We start from the raw sequence: 23,182 nt of genomic DNA on the forward strand, positions 1-23,182 counted from the left end.
AGGAGAGGACTGAATGGTAAAGGGAGCATTCTTAATGCTTTGATACAACTGTCAACAACCTTCATTAGCTTAACAACCTGAAATAAGCTTATCTTACCACAGAAGAAAACAAAAAGCTGCTCAGTGGAAGATAAGAACTAAGAGAACAACAAAATCTGACACAAAAACAATAAAAGCCCCGAGTATCATTGTAAGAACAAAGTGTTTTCAAGGATAATTCTAGTGTCTTCACAGGAGGGGAAGGGATGCAACTCCAAATAAGTTGATTTAGTTTTCCCCCACACCAACTGTAAGAGACGTTAACAACATTCCAGCAATAGAGTAATGAGTGTGGGGGTTTCAGAAGGTCACTGGCAGTGGCTACAGATATTTTCCAGACTGAGTCCTACCCGTGCTATAGAGCGGTATGGTAATCACCACACTTGAAAGTATTTAGGAACTGTCTCAATGTATAAAAAAAGTGTGTGCCTCACGGAGTGAAAGCAGTGTGAAGTGATGATGCTCAAAAACCACAATCTTTAGCCTAAGTGAGTTTCTTTGACAAAATAAGTAAGAAATCCCTACACCTAGGGTTCCAGTGGACATAAGCGAATGCTACAGATCTGCTCAACAGCTCCATATGCTCAGCATAAACAGCAAGCCTGAAGTTTTGCTGTCTTTGTTGACATCTTTTCACTACTCACAGTATTTATGAAGGAGAAAGGATGTGTGCAAATATGAATGGGAAGCATTGAGGACTCCTGGTTATTAAGTGTAGCCAACTCCTCTCTGAATTTCATATATTTGCCTGGAGGCCCTAAATTATCTGGAACCAGACTTTCTCAGCTTTACAAACCACATACAGACTCCAACTAATATGGCAGAAGCATCATTTTAAGAAGTTATTCAGAATTCACTGTAGGTAACTTGAAACGCGTAGACTTTCTGATTAACAGTTGGATCTCAGCAAGAAACATCCAGTAAATGTCAGAAGAACTAACGTTATTTCACAGCTGTTTCGTACTAGCCAGAACAGCTGAAGGATGTTGCCTGTCTGAAGACACTCAGTGGGAAAGAAACGCAAGCAAGATACATCATATTATTTGTTTGGTTTTGTTTGAGATGAGACTACGTGACCTTTAGAGAGTCTGTGTATGGCTAGAAGACAATATGGATGAAGGCACAGCTTGTTCTTGTTGAGATAACCAAAGTCTAGCATGAGTAATTTTTTTCCTCACAATACTCAGTGCAGTTTCAGGAAAGCTGACTGACTAGATTAGTTTCAGAGAGGATACTTCCATGCACTTTTATGTTTAAGCTACCAGGACACTTACTTCTAGCTAATACAGTACGAGATAACTGGCTAGAAATAATTAGTTCTATCTGTTCTAAAGGAAGAGAAGCTGTTAAAACCAACATCTCCAGAATAATAATTAAAAAAAAGAAGACAGAAAAAAAAACAAAACAGAAGTATAGTACAATTTAGTTTAACCTTAAGTTCTATGTCAGTTTGATGCTAGCAACAGAACCTGACCTCTATAGAGGGCTGAATTAGTTGAAGATAACAAAACAGTTTAGTATGTTAAGTTTATCATGTTGACCACCACAGTCTGGAAAGAATCCTAATGGTTTTAGTCCTGGATGGTTCAACATCATTACCATCATTTCTGTCCATGGCTCTTAAGCTGCACCATCATAGTATTGGAAGTACTGGTTTCTGATCTGGATGATCTAGCCACGGTGCTGCAAGATCAAGCTAAGATATTGGAATGCATGGCTGTTAAGACATATAGGTGAAAACTTACTTTACCAAATTTTAGAAAAAAGATAGGAACATTCCAGGGGTGCCTGAAAATCTCATCTCCAAAACATGCATTTCTCTCAGAACATCTGTGTAGCCTTACTTTGACCCTGGCTACTTCCAACTTCTGTTAGGAATAAAACAGAAGAGGCTTTCCAACACGAAGCCTTGTGACATAACAAAATCTTGCCTAGAAATAACCAGAATTGAAGTAATTGAAAGCAAAAGTCTAGTAAACAGTTCTCTAAAAAGGGACCACTACCGCAAGGCTGGTCAGGGTGTTGCTTCAGCTCAGGTGGTTTTAAACCAGAATACTTGTTTTGCAATACATTTATTTTGAGCATGTCTGATTAGATACAGAGCCAGTAATGATACTCTTTCTGAACTTCATTGTTTCAGTCGTACAATTATAGTACGCGATAAGCCTTCGTAGACAGCTTTAGTTTTTCAAATTAACTCCGAATAAAATCTTTTGTATTCTGAAACTGCACATTTCTGTCTTATCAGGACTGTCCAGTTTGTTGTTTTGGCAAAAATAGTGAGCTGAAGTGGTGAAATTAGGGTCCAAATCATATGTACTGCAGTAGTGACACCACTTCACCTTAAATCCCAGGGAATAAATAAGTACTACGTTAAAAGTACGTACTCTCAATATCAGACGAAGTGCCTTTGAGGTGAACAGCTATCTTACTGAGAAAGAAATCAGAACGTGGCTGTCAGCGTCACCTTTGTGACTATGGCCTTGTAACTAAATGCCTGTCAAATAAGTATGTATCAGTATTTAATAAAATCAGTTTTCATTTTCTGTATCTGTTTCAACATGCCTTTTTTTTTGTTCCAACATGAAGTCAGTAAGATGACTAAAACAGGCAAACAGGACAAAACATTGCTGGTAGAAAAGAGGGGAAGAAAGGTTGGAAAGACATTACAGAAGTGAGTAAAATCAAATGCCTGCTTAAGGTGACACTGGACATAGTTTGAGATAATGGAACAAAATAATTTTCAAAATGGTTCATAACCCATTATTTTTCATACTGATTTGACTTGCTATTCTGATGAAAGGACTAAAACGTTTCCTGAAAACTAACTACTATTAAGTAAGGTTGTTTCTTTCCAAAGGGATCTGAAGGAACTAGGAGCAGAGGTATAGCTATTAGGAAGTGAAAATTGCTAAGTTGGTCTAAAGACTGTTGGTTGCCATCACTATGCCCTAGGAGACAGAACACCCAAACTGACACATTTGATGAACAGAAACTTTATCTGCTTTCAAGCCATAAACGAACAGGTTACAAGAGAGAAAGCCTGGTAGAAGTAAAGGTTAAAAAAAAAAAAAAAAAAAAAAAAAAAGACATCATTAGCTTCTGTTGGAAGTAATGTTATTTTCTGTCTTATTCTAAGTCTATGTGTCCCTAAGAAGAGCTTTTACTACTATCACGATGTAAATGTAGCCTCTTCAATTTTACTTCCTTTTTTTTTTCTTTAGATTCAACTGTCAAATCTGTTAATGTACGAAGCTTTTGTGAATCCAAGAGCTCACTAGATTTTGTAACTAGCAAATACAGGGTTAAACTTAAAGCATCTCTCCCTTTCTCTGAAGAAATACAACTAACCTTGTAGTTACTTAAGATGACAAAGTAATCCTCTCTTAAGAATTACATTTTGTTACAGACGGAGGTTTCTTCATCAAGTTAGAATTCGATACTTTAACTCCAAATTGGAAGTAGTTTATTCCCAAAGCAAAACAAAATGCTTCCTCAGGGAGTATAACAGTGCTGCAAGGAGAATTTCTGCATGTTCTTGCCAGGATTATTATTATTATTATTATTATTATTATTGATAAAATATTAACAAAAAAAGATATGTAAGTATGCCTTTCACTTGGTCATGAATAGCTGTTGCTGACATGTATTACCCTAAATTTACCCTTCCTTCTTTCGCCCTTCTCAGGGACTGATGAACTTTATTCTCAGGATACAAAATAGTACATTCCTCCACGACTGAACAATAATGACCACTAATACATTTTTCAGGAAAAGTGACTGCCACATTTGTTAGTTTCTCAACTGCCTTAACCTCTCCCTTCCTGAGCTTCCCTTCCTAAGTTACTGACAAGCAGCAACCATTTTGCTACAATCAAATATATCTATCACCTACTTCCAAATGAACAGAAATAAATAAAAAAGCTTTTACACTCAATTTTGCAGTGCTTAGTGAGATATTAAACAAGTTGGTAATTCAGGAGCACAGAATGCCAATTTCATCTAAAATTTCTATTCTACATAGCACAGATTTGTAAATACTTCTCTTGTCACTGAACTGCATGTATGTGATTATGTTTAGTAAAGAGTTGTTCTCCTTTCTTTAATTCCTCCCCCCCCCCTTTTTTTTTAAATCTAAAATTCTGATGCTTCAGTTTAAAAAAGACATGCAAATTATCTGAAAATGTGAAAATAACAACCATGTCTCTGAATTCTTCATAAACTGATACAGCGCCTACTTTCCATTTGCTCAGACACATTAATGATCATACTACCAGTTTTTGCAGTCATCCCATACTAAGTATTATTTCAGCATTACAGGAAATATCTAAGCAAAGAAGATAAACCAAGCATAAAACAGTTAAGACAGTTTGAAGTGACTTCTTTCCACGCTTGCCATATTTGTCTCCTGCTTAGGCGTGTAGCCCATACCAATTGCAACGTTTTGCTTAGATCTGTTGCTTCTTCTCTGCTATGCTGAAGATGCTTTTGTAAAGATTATGAATACTCTTATCTTAACCTAACAGAAGACTAATCTTTTATTTACAAACTATGGCAGGATCTTGTATCCCTGAAACAAATTCCAGATTTTGAATCTTCCTGATTCTAATTCTCTAACCGTAAGTATTATTCCTAGTACCCCTCAGAAGCGTTTTCTGCCAATTTTAATTCAGATACTTTTCCTTCTATACTCCATTTCAGAAATTTCTCTCTTAGCACCAAAAAAGCACCCCAAAACTGAAAACATATAAATAATTTCTCAAACATATATATCTTGCCTTAATCTAAAAATGTCTATTCTAGTCCTTCACACATCCATAAAGGAAGCTTTCTCTCTTGAAACTTGTCTCCCTCTGTTCTGTCCTTGTGAGGCTACACCTTCAGCACTGCACAGTGGCCTGGGGTCCTGAGCACAAGCCAGTTGTAGAGCTGTTGGAGTCCAGAAGAGGCCATGAAAATGATCAAAGATCTGGAACACACCTTTCCTAGGAAGAAAAGCTGAGGGAGATGAGCTAGTTCAGCCTGGAGAAGTCTCTGGAGGGATCTCACCGAGGCCTTCCAGAAATAACAGGGAGCTTATAAACATGAGGGAAACTGTCTTTTCAAATGGGCAGGTAGTGATAGGACAAGGGAAACGGATTTAATCTAAAAAAAAAAAAAAAAAAAAAAAAAAGGGGGAGGTTTAGATAAGATATTATGGGGAAATTTTTCACTCAGAGTGTGGTGAGGCGCTGGCACAGGCACAGAGAAGCTGTGGATGCCCCATCTGTGGAGATGCTCAAGGCCAGGTTGGGCTATCTGATCTAGAGCCTGATTTAATGGGTGGCAACTCTTCCACAGCAGGAGGTTCTAACCAGATAATCTTTCAAGTCCCTTCCAACACAAGCCATTCTATGATTCTATGATCTTCAAAGACTGGAGTAGGAATAAAAGCCCATTTTACAAGATAACATGACATTGCCTTATACTATGAAGATGTATTCTACTCTTTACATCATTTTCTGTTTTACTCACTAGATACTTCCTGATTTCCAAAACAACAAAATACTGTGGAGAGTTCTGTACAACCTTACCACCAAGACCGCAGTAGCTTATACGGGATGCTCAAAAAGAGATTCTGAATTCCCTTCCATTGAACTTCACCATTTGAGATCCTGGAATAACTTGTGTTCATGTTAGTCACAAAATTATGAGAAATGAAGGAAAAAAAAAAACAAATACTGCCAGTAAAATTATCAATACTGAAAGCAAAAGAATTACAACCATGTCTTCCACTTCAGATTTTAACACAACAGAAAATTATACAAGCTATTTTTCAGTTCCAATTTATAAATTAAGCCAGACATGAGCAAAGATGTATTTCTCAGTATCAGTGTAAATAGTAATATCAGAAAAGAAATGAAAATCCTGTCTCTATCTCTGCAGTGCATGTGCAAACAATATGTACATGCGTATGCACACATCTGAAACAAAAAGTCAACTCCAATTTTTGTTTCATATATTGCAAGCAAATTTTCAGTACAAGCCAGTCTAGAAATATTCTTTTTTTCTCCCCAAACTGCTTAATTGTAATTACATTGGCCTTACCAGAAAAAATATTTGACTTCTATGCTTCAAAACCTAGTGCACACAAAATGAGCTATCATATCATAAGCCATGGGCCAATAGTTAAAATAACGTACATTTGATTCACCATCACCTGCATGTTCCTTCTTGTTATTAAGAAACAATTCCTGCTGTTGTGCCTACATACCTTTCAGGCAGAGTATTACAGCTTTGGTGTTAAAACAAATCTAGGCTGCATTATGATTTTATATCTAAACATAGTCTCTGGTATGCCACAAGCTACAGCAGGAATAGTCTTGGACAATTAGAATGAAACACATTTACAACTTTTTTTTTCCCCACAAGGAAAGGGACAGCTATGGAAAATGCTATGAAGAGATAATAGTTTTTTCAGTACCGTATCCATTGAATCTAATTTATATTAACTTGCATTGATGAAGAAAAAATAATGTGGTGAGCTTTTTTTCTGGGGGCTGGAAGGTTTACAGGAACTGTAAACAATCAAATGTGAATAAATGTCTAAATGAATTGAACTTCCAACTATAACTAAGTTTCCATAAACAGTTTATCCTCATCAAGCTATTGCACTACTGCTTCAGAAACAATACAATGAGGTCAGCTTTACTTAGATTAAGTTTAGTTCAATTTTAACATCAGGGGGATTTAGCTTATTCTTTGAGCTGAATAATGGTTCAGTTTGAGATGAATACTGCCAATTCTAGTATATAAACATCATTTATTAATGCACTTCTCATAAGCAAAGATGATGAAATCAAAAATTCATAATAAAAGTAACTGTAACTCCTCAAGTACTAATATAATGAACTGACTGCATGCAAAATACATATACTAAACCTCTATCTAGGTAATTATGTTAAGGAAACATTATTACCATGCTGATATTTTCAAACAGCAGGTTTTTTTTTTCTGTTTTTCTCTTTTTATGTGAACACTCAGATCAATAGTAGGCACACCAAAGTTTGCCTCTAGCCCCTCAGATCCAGATTTGATAATATTTCCAGGGCAACATGACTATTCTACTTTCAGTAAAGTAACAAAGTTCACTTCAGTTACCTGAAGCTAAGGAAGGTGAAATGAAGTTACTTCAGCAAAATTAAAGGCTGAGTTTACTACGCAGTAGAACTAACCAAAGCCTGAGTTTGGATCCTTTATTGCCTGAAAGATGATCATTTCATAAAGATGAGCACTTCACGCTAGACCATAAATAAAAAGTTTATATTATGGCCTTTAACACATCATTTACTTGCTGTTGCATTAAAGGATCTACCACTCCCATTGGACTTTAGACCCATCACACGATTAAGATCTTCTTCAGATGCTGAGTAACTCACTAAAGTTACTAAAGAAGGCTGACAAGACCACTTTTAGGTCCCAATTTTCCATCCATATTTTATCACATGTTCATGCGATTATAGTGCCAAAAAATGTTTCTGGAAGAGCCATGCAGTTTTCTTTCTATGGAGAGAATAAAACCAAACCTAATCTCTTTTTTCCTTTGCCTACACAGATATAACAGGACTGAAGTTTGAGGTACATCAACATAAAACTTCAGCCAGACTCCTGTAAATGATGGGAGAATTTACCTTAACCTAACAGCTGAGAAGATGAAACAAGACTCTCTCATTGCTACCACATTTTGAAATCAGGAAACCAACTAACTTCAAATGGACAACATGAAGAAGTCTGTTTCCATAGAAACAAATTAGATGAGAATGTATACCAACTAGTGGTCTAAGGAAACAAAATTGGATTGCAGAAATGTGCCTTCGAAATACATTTCGAAGACAAAAAGTATTTTAGATACAGGATCTTGTTTCAAACATTTTGTTTCAATGAATTCAGTAAAACACACTGGTAACAAGATTTTCAACCTAATGCTCAAGCACTTGAAGTAGCTTGTCACTATAAAACTTTATGTACGTATGTTCGTACGCAGTTCATTCTGCTCTGAAACAGGCTTAAAAATAAAATATTTTTAGAATTACATTTATTTCTAAGAAATCCAACTTAAAATTAACTCAGGAAGTTTCAAATACAGAACTGTAGATGTTGTCTCTAGCAGCTTGTGGTACTTTCATTATCATTCAAAGCCTCTTATGCTCTCTACGCTAGCTTTTATGTAACTGACTAAATTATTTGAGCTAACTTTTCAAGACAAAAGTGTATAAAGAAAGCCTAACACCTCTGGAAAACGTGAGTCACCTAATCTTTCATTACAAGTGAAAGAAAATTTATAGTATAACTAATACCACAGGAGTATAGCTTTTAAAAATATTGCCTTTTACACTTATTTTATGAATTCATACTTCTTTGGCAATCCAGTTTCATAACCATCACCCTACTAACCTTACTTTTTTTTTTACTACTTCAACCACAAAGTTCTATATCCTCAGTAACATTCAACTAAAACAAAATGGAGCTCCAGTTGACAAGACATTTTCTCCTTGTGAATAAAACTCTAAGATACTAAACCAATAACTACCCAGTAGTAACGCATGATCCAATCCAGAAGCACTGTGACGTACAGACATATTAAAATATCTGAAATCTAAGCATGTCAGAATATTTCTAGATGTTACAACAGTCATGATTTCTTTCTTCCTACAAGTACTGTACACATCCAAGCATGAGTTGTTATGCACATATGCAGATATGTGTAAGTTGTGAGAAATAACTTAGTATTACACACTAACAGCATTCTACCCACTGCATGTACTGCTGATAGTGAAGAGTAATAAAATACTATATATAGATATAAAATACTATATAATAAAATACTATATATAGAACATATGCATTGTAAAACAAATTAAGGAAAAGAAGAGAAAGTAGTAGATTACATGAATTATCACATAAAAAGAACAGTCAATACATTTTCCTGCTTTTAGGCTGCCACAATTTCTTTGTCTCCATTCTAATAATTTACCTAGGAGACTGTACATAACTTTTGGTAGTATTGACTGAATACAACGTAATCAATTGCATCAGCTAAAGGAAAAAAGATTTAAAATGTCATTTATCTTTAATAAGCAGAATTTTATTTAGCAGTATTTAACGTTAATGAGCTCCTTATTTGAAGATGAAATAAACAAATACATACTCTGATCCAAAATCTCTTCCTCTTCTCCTTTTAACAGCTGCAAAGAACTTTTATCAGTATCCTTGGTTTCTAAAAAAGGGGATTTAGAATAAGCTGTTAACTTCTGCGTGTGAATGGAAATGAATATCATCTGCTAGAGAACAAAGCCCTTCTGAAATCAGCTTTTTTTTTTTTTAACCCTCTTAACAATAATATGTGTTCCAATCAATAGAGCAGTAAAAGAAATGTAATGAAAAAGAAACATTTACATTTGTAACAGGATAGTAGGAGAGGTTAGGAAAAAACTTAGATTCTGTATCACCTATCCATCTACATAGAAAGAAACGTTCCACAGTTGCAGTAAAACCTAGAGATTTTATTATTTTGTTGTGTTTTTTTTTTTTTTTTTTTTTTTTTTTTTTGAAGCTGTTAGTTTAAGAACAACATATGCAATTGCCAAGAATTTTTTTTTTATGGATCTTTGTGAAAGAGTAGCATAAACCTACTTGATCAAAGGTCAAATCCCAATTTCAATGGCAGCCTCAGTGATGTCAGAGAAAAAAATATCACAGATAATTCCAGCTAGTCCTAAACTTAACTAATAGTTGGTATCAAATATATCCCAACTTTCATGTGTTCTTGTGTCTATATAATGCAGAAGACTGCCCAACAATGGTGCAGCAAATGACTCCAATGTAATCAGCTCCAGCATGAGAAACAAATCTAGCTCTATCCAGGCAGTATTTTGCCACAAATAACTATCAGTTTTCTAAGCATCTGGTTAAACATACTGCTTTACAATATTTGCTGCCCTGTGTAGAACTATGCAACACAGCCATATCAACAAAGTTACTTCTGAATACTGCTACTGTGGTAATAGAAATGTTTGATTCTTCCAATAACAATGCACTGGGATCTAGAAAACTTTAACTTTGCACCAAACAGATAGAAGCTAAAGTAACTATTAAGAAAACGTTTATTTAAAGCACTGATATCTATGTACCATAGCAACAAGTTCAATTTTCTTGTGTATATGTAGGACACATAGCTATAAAACCATGCTGGAAATTGAAAATGAATACAGTAAGAAATAGACAAAAGACTGTGGAAGACATTTTGATCAGAATTAAGAGCAGAAGGTCATGATGCTCTCGAATTAACAACTTGTGTTTCTTTCAAAATTTCATTTGCTTTCTATGACAATTTACACATTAAAGTAAAACAAACACATCAGTAAACATGAAGTTTTACACAAAATGGATTTCAAGTTTTTTTTCTTACCTTCTTGATGCCCATGTGCCATCTTTAGCATATCAGGCTTGACTGGAATAGGAATATTTGCTTCCTGTGGTATGTTTCTGAACATCTCGGGGTTTGCATTCTGTGTGCACGTTGTATACGAGACAGCATGCTTGGCTTCCATGTAATACATAATGTAAAAATTACACATTTCATCATTGGCTGTTCCCCTACAGAACAAAGAAAGCATGCAGCAGTGAGAAGAGAAAAATTAGGTGAATACAACTGCTATTCAGTCTGTCCAATTTAACAGAATATTTAAAAAGTTGCAATTAAGAGCTTATAAGTCCCTCACTCACTAAAACTTCTCATAGCTTCACTGCTTGAGGTTTCTTTCATTATACATTCTCTCTTTCTATAACAGAGAATAACACCTTGCACAAGCTCCTCAGATACTTCAGGAATTTCTAAGAATAATGCTTTGATTCTACAGAAAACTGCATCAATGATTTAAACTGCTCTTTCCTCTTCTTTTTCTCCAGTACAGTCTTCGTACTCCCCAACATATCATCAACTGTATACATATTCTGATGAGAAGAGGCAGAACTGTACCATTAATGTTGCCATAATATAATTCTGATACTCTGGAGCAAATCAAATCTAAAATAATTGCAAATGATTTCTGTGTTTAATTTCAGCAGCTATCACTTAAGACAGTCCTTCCACGTTCAAGTACATCAATTCATTGGCCATCCTCCACAGTGTTTCTAACAAAGCAAAACCTGCTTTCATTATGTATTAAAACAGCATAAATAACTCCTAAGGTTAAGATGGCATTGCTATCTTGAGAACAACTTGATCACAAGCTTCTGTAGGAATAAAATGCGTTCAAGAGGAATGATTACACACTAGGCGAAATACAATTCTTTGTCAGGCATGTACTTGAAACAGAAGAGGCTCTTCTATACTGCTACATAATCCTACCATCAATAAAAGGAACAGCTGGTAAGAGAATTTTTCAGAAAAACATTACTTTATGAGGCAGACTACACAGAGGCTCTTTGCAACTGTGATATGTTTCTGTTTATTTATGCCATATCTTTTATTTACAGATACAATTCTGACCGTAGAATAAGCTATATCTTAAAAACAAAGGTTCACCAAATAAACAAATAGTTTTATGTTGTTTTGTTTTTTTTTTAAATCAGCACTCATTTTATTCTCATAAAATTACATGGGTGTGGCCTATTAGCTATTTGTGGAAGATGTCAGTGCTGACTTTTCAAGTATTCATTTATTCACCATAGCAACAATGATGACACCAGCTGGAGGGGGGACAGAGGGAACATGGGAGAAGACTTTTTCAAAAGGGGAACTGGGATTTTTCCATGCTCTGAAAATTTACAGTCCCTTGGAAACTACAAAAATCGGATTCTGACTTGGCAAGCTCTGCTTAAGCTTTTAGCAAGCATTCACTTCACTGCTGGACTTTAGTATCTGTCACCATAATTGCCTCCAGCAAAGAAAGAGGATGTGGAGCTCGCATCAACACCAGTCACCAGATGCGTCTAAACACTGCCAAGTTAATTTTTTTTATATTTACTGTGGTTTAAAAAAAAAAAAAAAAAGAGAAAAATACTGTTAAGAACAGTTTTAGTAAGCTCATGGAAAACACAGAATCCTACCGTTAGATACCTGAACAACTGAGAAAGCTGTAGTTTTGTGAATGAGTTTAATGAGTAGAAATGCTGATGAATTAATTCAAAACAAAAATAATTCTGGAAACTACATTTATGCCACAGCTACAAGTACCTACAAGTGTGTACAGATTGTGGTTGATGATCCATACACAGTGAAGTAAAACGAAACAGAGGATGACCAGAGGGCTGGAGCACCTCCCCTGTGAGGACAGGCTGAGAGAACTGGGGCTCTTCAGCCTGAAGAAGGCTCTGAGGAGACCTCATAGGGGCCTTCCAATACCTGAAGGGGGCCTACAGGAAAGCTGAGATGGACTTTTTATAAAGACAGTGACAGGACAAGGGAAAACGGCATTAAGCTGGATGAGGATATGTCTATACTAGATATTAGGAAGAAATTCTTTACTGTAAGGGTAGCGAGACATTGGAACAGGTTGCCCAGTGAGGTTGTGAGTGGCCCATCCCTGGAAGCATTCAAGGCCAGGCTGTATTGGGCTTTGAGCAACCTGGTCTAGAGGGAGGTGTCCTCCCTACAGCAGGGGGGTGGAAGTAGATGATCTTAAAAGTCCCCTCCAACCCAAACCATTCTATGATTCTAAGACTTGACATCAATCACCAAGGTAATGCACTTTAAAAAAAAATCTTTAAGACTGAATTGGAACCTTTTGCAACCGAAATATGAACCTTCTCCACAATTCTACAATATCTGTTCTCTTTTAAAATATAAATTTCTGAGATTCATACTTTTGAAAATAAAAACGTTTACTTTTGAAAGGAAAAGATACCAGATACGCCATTTACCATGGTCCTATGCAATACACTGAGCACTGCAATGGGATAAACAAGCAGTCACTGTGGCCAGTGGCACCTTCCTTTACAAAGGCACCATCTGTACACTGACTGGGCTCCAATCCTTGAAAGTTCCTTAGACTAGTAGCAATAATCTTCTTGATACTGTATCAACTTCAGAGTTTACTCTGACACATCACCAAGTTATGTTATAAAACAGAAGTGCTTGCATGGAGTACTTAGTGCTCTTTACCCAGCCTCTCCCACCTCCCCCTCAAAAAAAAAAAAAAAAAAGCAGAACTTCTGATTTTTTTTAAATTAGGTATAATTGGTGATTTCCTTGACAGAGGATAATTCAATCTTCTATTATGCAATAGTTTGAGCTTGAGGAAAAATCCAGCTAAAAGTCAATTTATGAAAACTGTTGAAGAGACGACTCTTGCCTCACCTCTCTACACCAGAGATTTTAAGCCTGTGATCTTCTAATTACCCTGAAAACACATGTAGTCAACTGCATTAGCAAAATCAGGTTTCATTTCTGACCCCTTGTCTGCCAAATCCTATATACAAGGGCTGCTCTGAAAGTAATGCCTCCTATTTTATTGTGTTGGCCCTTGAATTCAGAAGCACACGCTGGCAGTATGAGGTTTGAACCCTCCCACCAAAGTTCTATTACATTCTGTTGCCACGTGACGAGGGCAACACAGAGGCAATCTGACAAAATGGTGTCTGACATGGAACTGTGTACGGAGCAAAGTTGAGCCACTGAATTCCTCTACGTGGCTGCAGCGACATGAAAGACCGCCCACATTCTGGATGGTCATGCAGATATTTACAAGTGTGGAATACAGGCTCTTGTTCATAGCTGGTAAAAATGCATAGCTAACAGAGGTCATTATTCAGAAAAATAGTATTTTGCAGCTGAGAATTCTATGTATCAAGTAGTACTACAGTGCTCATTGTATCTGTTGTAATCTCCATGGAAAAAAATAAGAGGCATTACCTTCAGACTGACCTAAGTATATAAAGGAATGTCTGGATATCAAATTTCATTTGTCAAACTAGAAACAGCAGGCTGAAAAAGATTAATGTGAACTACCAAGGTCACAAAATAATTGAGCAAGATAGTGAAAACGAACCAGTACAACTAAATGAAAACATTAATAAAAAATGTAATGTGTAAAGAAACAAACAATAAAGATATAAGCAATTTAAAAACAAAACAAGAACATTTACTCCATATTAAGTAACAGAGTTGGTGAAAAATGACAAATTCCATCATACTCAAATAAAAATATAGGGAAAATATAAATTAACTGAAGTGAGTTCTATGTCATAAAAAAGATTATCAGTACTTCAAATAAGAGATTATCTGGAAGTTAGTGTAGACAAATGACTGAAATAGTAACTGCACTGCAAAACAGTCATTTAGAAAGACAATGAAAGTACTACACAAAACCTATACTGTACATAGTCTTCATTTAGTAAAGCAGAGAATACTATATTGTGAAAATAACTCAATTTAGAGGTTTAGAATATATGAAAAGCAACACATGCAGTAAATAAAAAACACCAAACAAAATAAACAGTTCAGTAACATGTAAGTGCCTTGACTGCTACTGTGGAAGTTATTGTGAAATTAAGGAGCAGTAACACTGAAAACATCATGTTTTAACTACAGTCAGGAAGTATTAGGAACAGTTTTAATTAATCAGCTTTGGAAAGGTGAATGGACCAAGTGAACTCAAGTTTCTCTTTATCTAGTATCAATTAAAGATGTATCGCAAATGAAGTTTAAGATAATTTTTCAGCTAGTTCAAGGAAAATCAAAAATACAAGCAGAAAAATAGAGACTGAAAGTGAACATACAGACAATTTTTTATTTTTTTTTTATATATATGATCTTACAGCTTTCTTTTTGTGCTTGCACTTCCTGTTTTCTCAGTGTTTATATTTGGAACTCAATATTTCTTGGATGGATGAATCATTCCAAGTAGGAAGTTAAGACACTTGTAATATAGGGGAAACATTATATGAAAATTGTTTAAATCTCAGAAATTTTATTTTAGCTGTTTATAATCGTTTCATATGCCCAGTATTGTGAATACATCACTTTTCATTCATTCACATCATATTATGATAATACTTGCTTCCCTGTATTTCCTGATCATTTAAGCTTCCACAGTGTTTTGATTTTTGCGTAACAGTTTGAAAACTTCTTTCAAATGCTTGCATTCTTCCTCAAAACAGACAGTAGAAATCATGTAATACAAGTAATACACGATCTTATCATTTCTGTATTGGAAGATTCATAGCACATTGAAATAAAAGACATAGTTCTCTAGGACTGTTTCTTGAAACTGTGAAGGTTACTGAATAAACAAGAACTACTTCAGGGAAAGTTATAGAAACACAACAGAGAATTTAAAATCTGTATTAAATAAAGGTTTCAGATATATTTTTTTTAGTATTGAAGAACCTTGATTTGTTCTTGTTCCAAATTCGCACTGAACTCTTAGCTCTCAATTGGGATGCAATCTTCAGTTTTGGAGAGCACTGAGTAAGTTATCCTTTGAGGCACTGAAATATCTACGTTCAGAAAGCAGACATTTGAGCAGGGTATTTTCATACATTTTCTACACGTGCAGTAAGTTAGTTTAAAGAACTGAATCATAGAATCACAGAATGGCCCGGATTGAAAAGGATGATCATCTACTTTCAACTCCCCTGCTATGTGCAAGGTCACCAACCAGCAGACCAGGCTGCCTAAAGCCACGTCAAGCCTGGCCTTGAATGCCTCTAGGGATGGGGCATCCACAGCCTCCTTGGGCAACCTGTTCCAGTGCATCACCACCCTCTGAGTGAAAAACTTCCTCCTAATATCTAACCTAAACCTCCCCTGTCTCAGTTTAATACCATTCCCCCTTGTCCTATCACTATCCACCCTTGTAAACAGCCCCATTCACCCTTCTGTTTATATGTTCCTATTGCACATTTGTCAACTTGGTCTTATAGCACTGTCTGTTCTTCTCAGGAAATGGTGTGACTGATGGAAACAGTTCAGATTTTCCTACTTATTATCAATTGTCACTTATAGTTTAGTTTTCTTTTCACAAAATCTTGTATATTTTCATTTTAACAAAAAGGCAACTGGTTAAAGTTAGATTTTATGATGGTTCAGTATTTATCACTATCTTAAAAGCTTACAGAAATTTTCTTTCTGAAATAGAAAGAGAAATGACAAAGCTTGAATATTTTATTTTAAATGACCAGTAACTTCAATTTATTCAAAATATATTCTTTAAAATTAATATTCTAATATTAATCTAAGAGTAGAATAGCTAGATATCAGAGTTTGATAGAACAACTTCACCTGAAGAGCGTTCTGAGCACTTCAGAAAAGTGATTATTCACAAAATAAAGCCCTAAATATTGATTAATGTAGATAAAAGTCTTGCAAACTAAGATGGCAAAACAGACTACTCCGTGAAAATTTAAGTTTGATAGAAATATCTTAGAAGAATAAAACTAAAACATTTCTTCATATAATGAATATACTGGGTTAAAAAATGTTTAGAAAGGCAAAGTCAAGCAGTTTACCCTATATGTGTCTCTGTAGTTCTGCCTTCACCACTGAACACGCATCTAGCTGCAAGAATATCATCATAGCTAACATCAACAGGATGTTCCACTGGATAGAATGCCTGCAAGAGAGAATGAGTCACCCTAATTAGTAAAAGCATCCTATATTACTGACGTCAGTACACACACAAAAACAGTACGTGTCTGAAAAGTAATTTCATTAATGTTTTTGCATGGTAAGTAATCACAGCAATGCTTGCCAGTATTCATGTCTAGTGACACAATAACGTGCACCAGTGGAAACATGACGCAAATCTAAGGCATGTAATATTAGTTAAACTTCTTAGTTTTAAATGAAGACAATTAGAATTGAAAATATAGTAAGTAAAAAATAAAAATAAAAATCCAATAACCAACCTGTGGTACTTGTGGACTCTGTCTACCAATTAATGTCCACTGACCATTTCTCACTCTGTATCCACTCACTACTTTACCTGGAACACACAAATACATATGTGAACATTGTTTACTTCTAAAAAAGGATGCTGCAGGTTCCATATCATGCCATTAAGTGATTGGTATACTTAAGATTGCAAAGAAATTCTTACCTAGTCTGTGCGTATGAACTCTGTAGGCAAAAAGGTGCATTGGAAATCTTTTGTAATGGCAAGCAATATCTGCATCAACCACTGTTGAAATACGGTAAAAAACACAAGAACATTAATTACCGAACAGAGAAAAGCTACACTACTGAACTTCATTTAGGGTAAAAGTAATTTCAAGAAGTGGGTAAGAGAGAATTTTAATTTAATTTATTGAGATTATTCAATCTAAGTTTCAGATAAAATCTACTGAATATGACTGTGAGTAGAAAATGTTCAGAAATTTGTTTTCAGAATGTATTTTCTATGTTTTAACCTCTTAACCAACTAGAAACATAGGAATGAAAGTTTCAAAAGAGCAGCTCTATTTCATTTATTGAAATTGACCTTTTATGTAAACCTCAACTATGTAGCATAAATACAAATGCAGATGAAGTATCTAAATTTTATGGATTTGTGGGAAAGGGGAGAAAATAGGCAGGATTTTATCAGTAAAGAAGTGTTTAAAAGGACAACAAATTGAAGAAATACTTTTAAGAACCCCAGAAGCTCCATTGTTGCACAGATCATTGCTGTTTTGTAAAACACTTATCTACAACACTGATTGATTTCCTTTGCAAATGAAATGTGATAATTCATTTCATTGCAGCAATTAACTCCTGCACCAGTATGGCTCTGATACGTTTTCTTCCATGATCAGCAGAAAAAAAATAATAATCAGATACTGACACTACATGTCCCTTTGTAGAGCTACAACTTACCTTTCTCTCCAGGTGGTATTACAGTGTTCACAGACATCATTAGATACATTCCAGCAATCAAAGGCTGCCTGCAATGCAAAACCCAAGCTCTTTTAAACAAACCCTTTGTAAAGCCAAATTAGAAGTGACACAATACACAATACTGTTTAACATCACTAATTTCTAAGTGTTTACGTGTGAAACTGCGCTACAGAACCTGCTCCACAACACGTTCTCTTCCCTCCTATGCTACACATGTAACTACAGCTTTTAAAGCATCTTATACAAAATAAGTGAAGTAACACATAAGATTATCTCCATAATTGCTATTCTTATCCCGAATTTCTCAATGTGAGCCTCTTAACTTGGATTAATTCTGCACTGACAGCAACATATCACCAAATCTCATGGAAGGAAAAAAAGCTTTTGCCAGCAGATTCCTTTGGAATTCTTAATATTTTAAGTTTGTCATATTTTTACTTCAGACACTTCAAAAGAAATCTAAGCGATTTCAATATCTTCTCTTCTGATAAAAAAAATTGCACTGGGTTCAGTATTTTTAATTAGACTTACTTTTGATGAGTCAGATGCAAAGTTACACCAGAGCAGTCCTTGTGTTTATCTGTACAAATAATTAAATAGTTTAATCACTGCCAACTAAATTTATGTAAAAATACATACAGAAGTATGTAAAAAAAAAAAAAAAAAGACACTAATCTGTGGTATAAAAAAATAACAACAGACAAAATAGTCTTTAGCTCTTCTGTTTTTGGTAAATAACTCCAGTGGAAATATTACTCAACTTCGACGAAACCTGAACATCACTGTATTGCATTTATAGCAAAACCTATAACACATAGCTTTTCATCCTTCAGAGCTTTGCTAACTGCATTTCTTGTCACTAAAAGTTGCAGATCTTTAAGAACAAGTTTTGGGGAGATGAAGCCATGCCGTTTTTTGCAATAGCTAGAAAAACTATTTTGCTTTAGAAAAATTGCATACTGATAAAAAATAGGGGAAAAAAAAAAGGAGTCCTGGGACTTTAATCTTTGTTCTGCAAGAAAGTGAAGTTATGTCAACACAAAAAAATAGCGACAGTGAGAAAAGGGGTATAACTCTAAAGCCAGGAAACATATCCTTTCACCCTGTAAGTTCAGAAAAGAAAGAGATCGGAGTTGCTATGCATCTGCTGACAAGTAATAACTTGAGACATATTTTCCTCCTATCAATATGTAGGTAAGATTCAGAACTGAAAAACCAGTGTCTTTGAACAGAAGGAAGGATTGTGACGACAGTGGAACTATACAGAACAAAATGAATCAGTAATTTTTTAAAAACCATTAGACACAGCCTTTCATTATTAAATAATAATAAACACTTCCACATCTAAAAATCTGAATCAGTAATTAACAGCAACAACAACAAAAGGCAAACTTTCACTGGAATGGTAGCTCTCCCATCCAGAGTACACCGGTAGTCTAACTGAATGCTTGGAAAGCATACCTAATGAGAACTTTTTTGAGAACAACTGTGATGAAACAGATGGAAAGCAGCTGAAAATTCAAGTAGCAGTGCAGAAAGAGAACTGATTCAAAGCAGATGGAATTCGAGTGTCTTTCTTAAGCTACACATAATACTGCCTCAGTTATAAAGACTTATGTACCTACGTTCTGTGTAAGGGATCTAGTATGGATTTGATAAAGCACTGACAACTGCAGCTCACCTACAATCACACACACAGCCAAGCCAGTCATTGTCACTTTGTTTTCATATTTCAGCTGATTTTATAAAATCTCCAACACTCTAAGAGAGTCTTTCAATAAAATAACATTCTTGCTTATATCATTTTTGTGCTAACATGCAAGTTTGTAAAGAAGCATACTATACACTGATAAAGCAATCTAAACTTCAAGATAAACACATTCTAAGATGGAATGTTTTACTTTACTTTTTAAAACAGTCAAGCCCTTCAGTAAACACATTCACCCAGCATGCCATTTGCCAGGTGGCAGAAAAGGAGATAGAGAAGACGACCAAGCTGTAGAAGTAATGGGGAAAGGACCAAATAGAAGACCAAGAGAGATCAGTTAACATCAAATGACAAGAATTAAGATACAGTCAATACTGGGCTCAAACAATGCAACAGGTTACAAACAGAAATTGATAGAACGTGATTACCTTTCTTTTGTAACAAGTTAAAACAAGTTATTATTGACACTAGGGAATATTTCTATATTCTTATGTGCTGGGAACTACAAAGGTAATCATATGATAGGTAAGAAACCATGTTAGACTTTGGTACAAGACATACAGGATGAAAGAAATTATATGCATTGAGACTCTATGTATTTTTTCAGTAAAACTTGAAATAAATCATAAACACTTTAACAACTGCACTGCTTATCTCTACAACTCATATCTGAAGTTTGGTACCTTCACAGATCTTAGGATGGCTAGACTTATTTACATTTGAATCTGAATGCTAAACACATAGGCAGTAATAAAAGCAACAAATTTCTGATCTACTTTTCACTTGTAACTATCTGCTGTCAATAAGAAGTCAAAATAGCTTATACATTTACAGTTTTTAGAAAAATAGAAAAAGTCAAAGTGAGCAATTATTATTTTTCTAAACAGCTTTTTACACACACCATGTCCTGCCACCCTTCCTCTCCATTACCTTCACTCAATCCATTTTTGGTTGCCACCTTGTTTTTTAATTACAGACATTATACAGAATGTTTTCTTTTGATAGCAGAGTATAGAATGCCTTCCTAAATATTAATATTTAAATATGGATCATAGCTAAGGACAGAAGGAAAGTACAATTAGTTTAATTATGGTTCAAGAAATGAAGAAATATCTCTTTTACAAATTGTTGTATATAACAGTTGACAAACTTTAGCTATGATATGATATTCCTCCCTCCCCTCAAAAAAGAAACTGATAGGAAGTAGAATTTTCTGCTAATTCCCAAATAATTACTATTTCAAGTCAAATATTTTATACTTCCAATTACCTACATGTCACAAAATTAAACTCTGAGCAGCACTTCTGAATTCCTAAGTCATTGAAAGTACAATAAGTTAACTGAGTATATTTCATCATTTCTGCTCCTTCAAATGTGTATATACTAATATACAAAGTGTAATATTCTTACATATTGGAAAGCTAAACTTATCAATAGACATCTCATTCCATGCAAAAAAAGCTTCCTTTAGGTAATTCCTTAAGTGTGTAAGAATCTCTGGAAAAAAAAAAAGAAAGATTTCTCTACTGGGTGTCTTTGAACACAAAAAAACCAAGGTTTAGGACACTTAAATTGCTAGATTTAAATTACATTTTTGTACTACTGTAATTTTCACAGACAGAATCAAATATTTTCCACTCACAATAACAGTAAAAAATAATCGATTATTATTTTTTTTTTTTTTAAACTTAAGAATAATTTTTTAGGCCATCACAGAAAAAAAAGTGAAAACTCTGAAACTGAAAAGAAAGTAGAGAAAATCCAGTCAAATTCCTTAACTACTGAAACAGTACACAAAGCTGGTACTGTCTTCTAAATTATATCATTATCAGTTCCTACTTTCTAAATATCCATATTTCTAGGGGTTTGTATGACACTGATTATATGGAGTCCTGCACAGAAGACACACAAGTAATAAGGAAGAATGTCATGTTGAGGTGCTGGTTTTTATTTCAGGTGCCAATTTCTTTCATTTCTTTCTTTGAGAAAAGGGATTTTTTGACTATGAAATTTGACAACCAAGTCAAACCCAAAAAAATTCTTAGCACATCCTCAACTAATGTGCAATAGGAGTTACTAATCTCATTTTTTTTTCATACACATAAATTGTACTTAAAAGAGAAAATGAACACTGAGAACTCTCACCGTCCTCAAGCAATAATGGAGACCAAGCTTTCAACTAACAAGTTTTCTTCAGAGGTTTGTAACTTTAATTATGCATGATTTTAGCAGGCAAGGAATCACAGGCTGTACATGTCCATGAAAATCAATTCTTTCAACTTCTGTCATGCACATTTACACACATCTTCCATTTAAATAGTTCCAGTATACTCAGTTCATTCATCCTACTTGTCTTCCCACATTAGCATTATTGCCATTATGCCACATTATGTCTTCATGTCACAGAAGAAACTTCAACCTCAGAAAAGTTATAAAGACAGTAGGACACTACTGAGTAGGACACTAGATTGCTCAAAATTGGCAGCAAAGAGGTATACATAAGAAGAAAGATTTTAAGAGCTAGGCCTGTTCACACGGGAGAAGGCTTCAGGAGACCTCACTGTGGCTTTACACTGTGTAAGATGAACTACAGAAGAGATGGGCAGGGATTCCCCATACCACAGATGGTATGAGGAATAGGAGTATGGAATAACAGCTTTAACAGAAAGAAGGTAAACTCATATTAGACGAGAAGAAGTGGAACAGGTTGCACAGAGAAGTCATGGAGCTCCCACTCCTGAAGGTTGGGTTGGACTTTGGGCTCACAGCAGGGTGAGGAAGAGATGATCTTTAAAACGGATGATCTTTAAAATCCCTCCCAGACCAAACCACTCTGTGACTACATTAATATTTCTATGTACATTATTGCAATCCAAACACTGACTGACAATAAGTGCATTACCATGCTTGAAATGACTTTCACCTTTTTTGAAATATGAAACACTATTTCCACTATTTGCAACTTCACAATCCAAACACAGACACTGCAATTGATTGGCAAGTAATATGTCATATTCTGCACCAGCTGTTCAATTAATGTTAAGTGTGTTCATGCGTATTTGTTCCAACCTGCTAAAATACAATTAGGAATTACATAGGGGCAAATAATTTTTTCCCTAAACACAGATTTATTTATCTACTTCATTAATTTAAGTCCTTTGCTCTGTATCCTTTGAAGAAAATAAATCTGTTTACCAGATAGAAAGGAAGTCTCTAAAGAAGTAAAATTAATACATTAACTTTATTACAAATATGACTGCAGATCTCTATCTTTGTGAGTGGTACAAGCAGAGAAATTTTTTTGTACAGATAATGTAAATATTCTTAATGAACTGAAATGCTATAAATAATATAACTTACAGAATGAAGTTCCAGAATACATACCTCTAAATGCACTGATATCACCATAGTGTACCTGCAGTACAAAAAATTTGCTCCCTGTTTCTCCTCCAACCCTGAATCCAACACCTATGGGTAGGAAAACAAGGCTTTCAGAAACAATAAAATGTAATTTAGTTCACCAGGGCTGAACATATCTACCAAAAATACAGATCTATCAAATACAAATCACTGAAACA

At 34.9% G+C, this 23,182-nt stretch overlaps 1 protein-coding gene across 8 annotated transcripts in view; it reads right to left on the bottom strand.

Moving 5' to 3' along the window:
* Nucleotides 1-23,182, bottom strand: part of PAM (peptidylglycine alpha-amidating monooxygenase) — a 123,055-nt gene that overhangs the window by 25,863 nt on the left and 74,010 nt on the right. For all 8 annotated transcript variants that reach the window (XM_052700994.1, XM_052700992.1, XM_052700987.1 and 5 more), the window contains 8 exons: nucleotides 22,989-23,072; nucleotides 18,428-18,476; nucleotides 17,876-17,943; nucleotides 17,121-17,201; nucleotides 16,930-17,006; nucleotides 16,531-16,634; nucleotides 10,487-10,674; nucleotides 9,227-9,295 (listed from right to left, as the gene is read on the bottom strand). In XM_052700994.1, coding sequence (XP_052556954.1) covers nucleotides 9,227-9,295; nucleotides 10,487-10,674; nucleotides 16,531-16,634; nucleotides 16,930-17,006; nucleotides 17,121-17,201; nucleotides 17,876-17,943; nucleotides 18,428-18,476; nucleotides 22,989-23,072 — 720 coding nt within the window. The remainder of the gene's footprint in view (nucleotides 1-9,226; nucleotides 9,296-10,486; nucleotides 10,675-16,530; nucleotides 16,635-16,929; nucleotides 17,007-17,120; nucleotides 17,202-17,875; nucleotides 17,944-18,427; nucleotides 18,477-22,988; nucleotides 23,073-23,182) is intronic.

Source organism: Tympanuchus pallidicinctus, unplaced genomic scaffold, assembly GCF_026119805.1.
Source record: "Tympanuchus pallidicinctus isolate F22 unplaced genomic scaffold, pur_lepc_1.0 scaffold4, whole genome shotgun sequence".
NCBI lineage: Eukaryota > Metazoa > Chordata > Aves > Galliformes > Phasianidae > Tympanuchus > Tympanuchus pallidicinctus.